General features: G+C 38.2%; 1 protein-coding gene across 1 annotated transcript in view; it reads right to left on the bottom strand.

The window, feature by feature from the left end:
- The window catches only part of LOC135088048 (SUN domain-containing ossification factor), a 93,666-nt gene that overhangs the window by 2,143 nt on the left and 82,672 nt on the right, over positions 1-8,851 (bottom strand). The window contains exon 3 of the mRNA XM_063982926.1: positions 373-2,437. Within this exon, the coding sequence (XP_063838996.1) occupies positions 373-2,437 (2,065 nt within the window). The remainder of the gene's footprint in view (positions 1-372; positions 2,438-8,851) is intronic.

Raw genomic sequence — 8,851 nt, 5'->3', positions numbered from 1 at the left:
ACAATGCGACAAAAAATCGTAATTTACAGGTAATTTAAAATTAATTTTAAGACCAGAATGGAGTATCTTTTTAGAAAACTAAAATAGTAAGACACGGGTCTTAACACGCCGCGAACCGCCAGTCTGCTTGTGACCACGGCTGCAGCATCGCAGCCGAAACGTCAAGCCGTGAGTAGGTACATAATGTAACTCATTAATAAGTTAAGACCCGTGTCTTACTATTTTAGTTGAAATGGAACGCGAAAGTTTAAAATCTTTTTAGAAAAGTTGTGATTTCGAATTTTTGGGGAATGGTGTCAAACTGTCTAATGAAGTTTTCCAAGATTTTTATTTTTAAATTATGTAAAAATTAAGATTTCATATTATACACACCTTAACCCTGTTCGACAGCCGCAGGAACACAGACTCCTTCTGCACCGTGGCCTGCGGGCTCTGCGGCGCCTGCGCGCCCGCCGGCGTCGGGTCCACCGCCATCTGGTCCAGTTCCGATATGAAGTTGTCGTTGTCTATGATCAGCTGATCATTCAACTCCTCGATGCCGTTCCCAGCCACTTCTTTAGGCTTCTCAGTCACTACTTCTACTTTGACATGCTTAGGATCCATTTTAACTGTGTCTTTGGATTCAGACTCGGTAGTCTGCTCAACTGATGGCTTTTCTACTTCAGGTGCAGGTGTTTCTAATGGTTCTTCAGCTGGTTTCTCTTCAACTACCAGCGGTACTTCTTCTTTTTGATCTTCCAGTTTTTCTTCCTTTGTCTCCAAAGAGATGTTGTCATTTTCAACAATTTGTTCGCTACCTAATTTAACCTCGGGTTGCAGTGTTTCGTTAGCGTTGTCATCGGTTGAAACGTTATTTTTGTCTGGAACTAATCTTATTTCTTTTTCCGTATTAGTTTCACTGCTAATTTTTTGCGGCGTTTCGTCGACTGTTATGTTACTGGTAACGTTTAGTTCCGTTTCAAAACTCGTGTTCAAAACCACCTTCTTCTCTTTAATAGCTAGGATATTACATAAAGCGGCTAAATACTTCTGCGGGAACAAAGCATTCATGTAGGCTACACGCTCATCACTGAATTCGATAGTCTTTGTACTTTTAAAGTCCAAGCCATACGGTTGGCAAATACCTGTACACTTTAACGTTTCTCTGAGGAACACCTGGCGCACTAATCTGACTAACTTGTCCGAACTACAACTAATCAATTCGTACACTTCGTTATAAAGCGTCTCACTGCAATTATCACATACGATTATATGGCTGGGAGAGCAACACCGTTTGTACGTTTTGTCTGTGGACGTATCGTTGTGTTCACAGGATACGTTCTTAGGAACTTCAGTTTTGACTAAAGCCTGCGCAGCTTTCTTCATGATGGACATGACCGCATCTCTCGCGGATCCGAAAAGGTTTTTACTGGTCTCCGTTTCTGCAGCGGGCACGTCTGGCACATCTATGATCTCGTCTTCTTCATCTTCATCTATGTGAGCCGAGTGTTGAGCGTTCTCCTTCTCCAAAACTTCGAACTCTGAAGTACCGTAGACTTTGAACAATGAAATCGGACAGTAATGTTCTGAACCATGATGCGATAGCATTTCTACTTTAATAAATTTTCCAAATAAATGTGGGTACAAATCAAAACTTTGTACATCTCTCATTTCTTTGGCTGTGAACTGACCGACACTGGCCCATTCCCTCGTGGGGAACCGATCGCTGAAATACACAGCGATGTCTTTGGGAATCGATGAGAATAACTCGAAATTGGCGATTTCTATCTTTTGAGCTTGAACAGCTTCGCACAACTCCACCACGAACCAAATACGGCTGTTGCATGTATTGAGCATGTACTCGTCCCGGTTGGGGGACAGAATGGAGCTCGCCGATCCTGCTTCGGGGTTGACGGCGACTACCTTCGCGCCACAAGCCAGCGAAGCGTAGTTTTTTGACCGCAACTTTGTGTTTTTACTACTAAAATTTGTATTACTATGACTAGGTTGACTGGAGTGGTTGAGAACTGTGTCTTTCTTCTCGGCTTCGGCTAACTGCTTCTGAGCCCACTCCGAAAATGAGGGTATATCTTCCTGTGGAGTTTGTGGTTCAACTGGAATGTTTTCTATTTTTTCTTGTTCCTTTTGTTCTTCTGGTTGAGATTCTATTGTTTCTTCTACAACAAGCGGTGTAGTGGTTTGAAATGCATCATTGGTCTGTCTAGTTTCGTGCATAGGCTTCGCCTTGACAACGAGTCGCGGTTCAGTGGATTCTTTTTCTTCTTCTTTCGCCGTTTTATCATCTTCTAAAGCGTCACTATCTATGATAGCAAATGTCTTTGTGTCGTTATGTTGTTCTGAATCGTTGACGAACAATAAATCGTCTGGATTTGTCAATTCCAATTTGGCAGTATCTGCTAGAGATATGAGTATTGGAGGCTGTCCGGTGTCAGGTAATCTGTAACAAAGGAAACAATTATTAGCATTTCCTATTGGTAATACTAATGGAAGTCATTGAAATTCAGTGCCAATCAGCGAAATTGCTAATAAATTTATTATTGGCAATAAAATTTTAATATCCATTAACTTTGGTTCGTGTAAGTGAAAATTATATTTGTTACGACACCTTATGTTAGGTTATCGATTGTAGGGGAGAGGGGGGCAGCTTTGGACAGGGGCAGCTTAGAACAAATGAATTTAAAAATCACGTGTTTAGGCTACAATGGTATAAATCATAATTTATATTGCCAGCACTGATGCGCATAGCTGTCACATCTCATTTTTAACCCACTTTATACTACCGTCGTTTTAAAACAACACGTATAAACAAAAAATATTGGAGAATATGTAGGTACTTCTGTTTTTATTTATTTATGTTACTTGACAGGGGAAGGCTTTGTCGACTTAGTCTATGTGGCAAATGTTAATAATTCATTAGGTTATAATTAATATTTACAAGTTTATTTAGCCATTTTCAACGATGAGTTTTTCAAGATAAGTAGTAATAATAAGTTGCACAATTTATTGAGATAGTTTATATAAATCGTGATGTTAGTATCATAAACTACATATAAACATCAAATCACACTGATTCAGAACCTTTGGTAAGAAGTTATAACGAAAAATAACTGGTGTTGTTTATAAACGCCAGCAGTAAAATGTACTACTTTATCTTTCAAGAAATTATTATTTTATTTTTTATTGTAGGACACATTATCAGGCTCTGAAGCTTCATGAAATCGTCGAGGAGCTGGAAAATGACGATAATTTTCCAGTGCTAGATTGTCTGATCATTACACAGTACATGATCATGATACAGTAGTTAATACATAGATATAAACAATAACAACACAACTAGAATAAAAACAATTACTGAGCCACTGCCCCAATAGGATTATTCCACTATGTTCACCTCGGTGATGTCACCTGGGTGTAGAAAGTGTTATTTTTCGTGTCCTCATTTCACCTCAGAACCATTTCACCCAGATGATATTATCCAGGTGACTTGATTTGACTAAAGCAGTCGCTTTTGTTCATCTAGGAATTAATTCACACAGGTTTTTGCATTTGTTTACCAGGGTGAATTAATTCCTAGGTTAACAAAGGCGATCGTTTTAGTCGACGCAATCCACCTGGAAAATGAAGCTAGGTGAAAAGGTTCCGAGGTGAGATGAGGACACTAAAAAGACAAATAAATATTTCTATTTCACTTTCTTCACCTAGGTGAACAAAGTGGAATGACCCCCCCAATAGGCTCCCCACTCAGCATTTATCCTGACATTCTCGTAAGGATATGTCAAGAATCTGGTCTTCCTCGGACGCTCTTGCTTTTGGCATCGCACATCCTTTCGAAGAGACATAGACTCGAGTTCGATATCCCTCAAAAAGGTGCGCAATGCAGGGAAATACCGAGTTACATATCTTACGTTATGCATTTTTTCAATTAAAGAAACAAAAGATAATACCAAAAGTAATATTACTCAGTTTTGTCACAAAAGCCAAATAAAATAAAGGACGGTTTACTTTATGCAATGCATACCTCATAGTAGTGCATTTTACTACTGTTGTTTATAAACGACACCGCTTTTCTGAATTTCCACGAGGGAAATATTTTTTTTCTTATTTTTCCCATGTTATTTGTCAGTTTTTAAGCCTCATATACAAAGATCATTAACTTTGGAAATAATAAAATGTTTCAGGAGTATCTGGGTTAATATTTAACTGTAGGTTAACCGGTAAAAGTGCTTTTTTATTTTTGACTGCCAGTTTCGCACTTTTTTATTTTGGTTCTAAGGTTTTTGTGGACGTAGTTTTATAAAATAGTGAGTGGTTTGTTTACTATATGGAAGTTTAAATAATTTCAATGAAGATTTGATAAGAAATTGCAACATAAAAGTATGTTCCGTTATGAAATTTATGTTTTTTTCTGGAAATATACCCATGGGGCAGCTTTGAACGAAATGGTTGGGGCACCTTTGAACTTTATCAATTTTCTTTTTTCAGTGGTATTATGAAACTTTAAGTTTTCTAATACTTCGTAGAAGGTTCTTACATAAAAAATAAGCAGATTGCTTTACTGTAACAGATAAAATTTCAAGCTGGGTGAAGTCCGGGCAAAAGCTAGTTTTAGTAGTTGATTGATATTTTTAAAATTATGCAGTTTTGTCTTTGATGTGTCATTAAACAGAAAGTTTATTAGTATTTAGTTAATTAATATATCTTATATTTACTTTTTTTTAATAATATCCCTAAGTTTTGTGTTACTTTGTGCAGAGTGATTTAAAATAAAATAAACATGTTAAATTGATCCCAAATGACACTTATCATTTAGAATTTTGTTTATTAATTATTTAAAAAATACACATTCATAAATATTCAGTTTTATTTCGTTGAAAAAAATACTAATTCAAAACTGCCCCAGGCGTGTTCAAGGCTGCCCCGACTACGGGGCAGTTTTGAACATTTACAGGTCTGTGCAAAAATCTAAATATCTTAAAAAGCGTTCATGAATAATTAAGAAGAACATCATTATTTTGTTGTGTGATAACTATGACCTCTATCTAGGAAGAAAAAATTAATGAAATCAGTCATTTAATAAACTATGAAAATTGTTCAAAGCTGCCCCCCTCTCCCCTACAGACAACAATATATTAGACTATGAATATTTCTGTTGGAAAATCGCCCCTATTACAAGTAAATAAGATCCCACAATGTTTAGTTTTTATGTGCTGTCGTCTGTACATAAATGAATGGCGGAATCGCTTCTCTAAGAGCATGCTGGGAGCGATGGTACAATTTATTGAATGGGTATTATTACGAGGGCCCATTGATTTAGTGTCATGCACCCCTCGCTTGGTCCAATTGAGGCAATCAGTTGGTTGCCGGACGCTGTAGTGGACGAACGCACTGATTTGTCTACAAACAAATTACTATGACTTTACAATTGAAATAACAGAAAAAACACACGCAAATTATGATAGATAGGTACTGCCTACTCATTTAATTGACTATTTAAGTAAAAAGGTACCGGTCAGCAGTCCATTTACCCAGTAATAGTATATTAATTAATTCTCATAATAGATAAATGTTCACGCGCATTGAACACTGTAATTTACAGATGATCATATCAATCTAACCACGCAGTTAACGCGCCTACCAAACGATAGTGATTACTTGCTTCATTTACGTTGGCAGTAAAATCAGTAAGAAAACGTATAATTTCCGTTGAAAGTATAAACTCAATTAATATTTAATTTTTACGATCTCAATCAAACCACCTGCATATCTAACGATCATAATAATTCACGAGTCAGACAGCGAGCATGAGCTTATAGTTTTGTTTGTCATCAGATACTTAGTGCTCGTTAATGGCACTGAACAGGATACTTACATTATTTATTAACCTTAAAACTATAAATTCTAGAGCTCGTATTATGCGGATAATTTCTCGAGACTATTTTAAGTCAATTATTTATTAACCTAATAAACAATACTGCTCTTCAATTTTATTGCCCAGTTTATATCGTGTAAATTAAAAACGCCTGTCAAATTTCGGTCGAATTTGTGTCGCTGCACTAGTTACGAAAAATGAAACGTATAATTTTAAAAATTCACAATCTACGAGTTGTAGTGATAAATAATCACTGCATCAGTGCAATTATTACAATTACGCAATAGTCAATTAATTGTCGAAGTTAATTTACAAAATCTAAATAGGTATATGAATTAAATAATAATTTGACCGTTCGTTGAACAAGTAAAAGCATCGTAATAATGTTAAATGACGACTGGCGTAGCGACTGTGATGTAAGAAGACAAGAAAAAATAATTTTCTTGCGCAGCTGTCTCTACCTAAAGCGTTTCAAAACGGCGTTCGAGTGATTCGGTGCATTTTTTCCATTCTTATAGGTATTCTAATTTCATTTCAAAGTGCCACATTACTCCCAATCCTAAAGTAGTATTCGTCTATATTTCTATCAAAAAGTTTTAGGTAATAAATATTTTGTATCTCGTCACAATTTTTTCGAATATAGCGGTGAGACGTTTTATAGCGTTGCGGTGCGTTTGCACTCGTAAGTGTCAGGCACTTCAAACCAAAACTGAAAAATGTGTTCATTTTTAGTTACATTACATGTAATCAATTAAGTTTTTTTTTTTTTTTTTTTTATCCACAACGAGGAAGCTCTTGGCCTGTATCTCACCTGATGGTAAGTGACGATCAGGCCGAAGGTGGAAGCGAGCTTCACCCGGAATCCTCAACCACGGAGGAGTAGTATAAGTATTATATTTATTGAATTCGTCAATCATACAAAATTCACAGTTGTGTTACAATGCTTTGTAGCAATTTTAACAGCTGTCAATTGGTTTGTCCGATTCATTCCGCCGCGTCGGTTTTCTAAGCCTAAATTGTGTAAAATTTCTAGTATAGCCGAAGGAGAAACTTTTCCTTTTAATATTAGGTATGTATCAACCGTTTGCTTACGTGTAGAAGAAATATCATCATCATCATCATAAGGTCATTTAGTTTATATCTTCAATGCAGGAGGAACGAACGACTCCGACCAAAAGTAAAGGGAGGATATTGCCAACATCCCTTTGCTGGCAAGACAGGTTGGGGTTTCGATGTCCACATACAATGTATTTCTTCCTTAGTTGCCTCTTACGACATCCACGAGAAGAGTGGGGGTGGTCTTATTATTCTTTATCGGAGCTGTAGATCCTGGCTACACAGGAGTTGCAGCGGTGGACACAAGAGGTGGGAATAGTCATTCATTTCATTTATATATTGCAAAAACAAAATACATTGTATAGGAAAATTAGTAACTAGTCCCGTTTTCTCTATTAGATCCCACACAGCTTACGTAAATAATATGTTGGAGAGCTAGTTCGGGCTGCAGACAAGCTGATATGGTCGGTCATTTTCTTCTTTTATTTTAAGACATTTGTTGCTTAAGCTAGTTCGGGCGCAGATACGCTGATATTGTCGGTCATTTTATCTTAGAAATCCATTGCTTACGTGTAAAATATGTTGGTGAGCCATTGATGCGCGCCGTACGACAGCAGTTGGCAGAGGAATATGTTAGAGAGCTAGTTCAAGCTGCAGATACGCTGACATATCGGCAGAGTAAATACAAATGAGTAGGTCATCTTCATAGAAACGCACCGAGCGCGGTTTGTATGTGAGCGTGCGCCAATTCGTTTGCGGCGCGCACGCACACACTGACAAAATGCGTGTTTACTCTGATATTGGTCAAAATCTCCTTTTATCTTAGATATTCGTTGCTTACGTGAAAAATATGTTGGTGAGCCCTTGATGCGCGCCGTACGACAGCAGTTGGCAGAGGAATATGAGAGAGCTTGTTCGAGCTGCAGATACGCTGACATATCGGCAGAGTAAATACAAATGAGTATAGGTCATCTTCATAGAAACGCACCGAGCGCGGTTTGTATGTGAGCGCGCGCCAATTCGTATGCGGCGCGCACGCACACACTGACAAAATGCGTGTTTACTCTGATATTGGTCAAAATCTCCTTTTATCTTAGATATTCGTTGCTTACGTGTAAAATATGTTGGTGAGCCCTTGATGCGCGCCGTACGACAGCAGTTGGCAGAGGAATATGAGAGAGCTAGTTCGAGCTGCAGATACGCTGACATATCGGCAGAGTAAATACAAATGAGTAGGTCATCTTCATAGAAACGCACCGAGCGCGGTTTGTATGTGAGCGCGCGCCAATTCGTATGCGGCGCGCACGCACACACTGACAAAATGCGTGTTTACTCTGATGTTGGTCAAAATCTCCTTTTATCTTAGATATTCGTTGCTTACGTGTAAAATATGTTGGTGAGCCCTTGATGCGCGCCGTACGACAGCAATTGGCAGAGGAATATGTTAGAGAGCTAGTTCGAGCTGCAGATACGCTGACATATCGGCAGAGTAAATACAAATGAGTAGGTCATCTTCATAGAAACGCACCGAGCGCGGTTTGTATGTGAGCGCGCGCCAATTCGTATGCGGCGCGCACGCACACACTGACAAAATGCGTGTTTACTCTGATATTGGTCAAAATCTCCTTTTATCTTAGATATTTGTTACTTACGTGTAAAATATGTTGGTGAGCCCTTGATGCGCGCCGTACGACAGCAGTTGGCAGAGGAATATGAGAGAGCTAGTTCGAACTGCAGATACGCTGACATATCACATATGACATATGACATATAATTTGAATTTGAATTTATCGGCAGAGTAAATACAAATGAGTAGGTCATCTTCATAGAAACGCACCGAGCGCGGTTTGTATGTGAGCGCGCGCCAATTCGTATGCGGCGCGCACGCACACTGACAAAATGCGTGTTTACTCTGATATTGGTCAA

This window comes from Ostrinia nubilalis, chromosome 3 (genome assembly GCF_963855985.1).
Source record: "Ostrinia nubilalis chromosome 3, ilOstNubi1.1, whole genome shotgun sequence".
NCBI classification, from domain to species: domain Eukaryota; kingdom Metazoa; phylum Arthropoda; class Insecta; order Lepidoptera; family Crambidae; genus Ostrinia; species Ostrinia nubilalis.
Note: the sequence above shows the minus strand (reverse complement) of the source record. Positions and strands in the feature narration are given on the sequence as shown.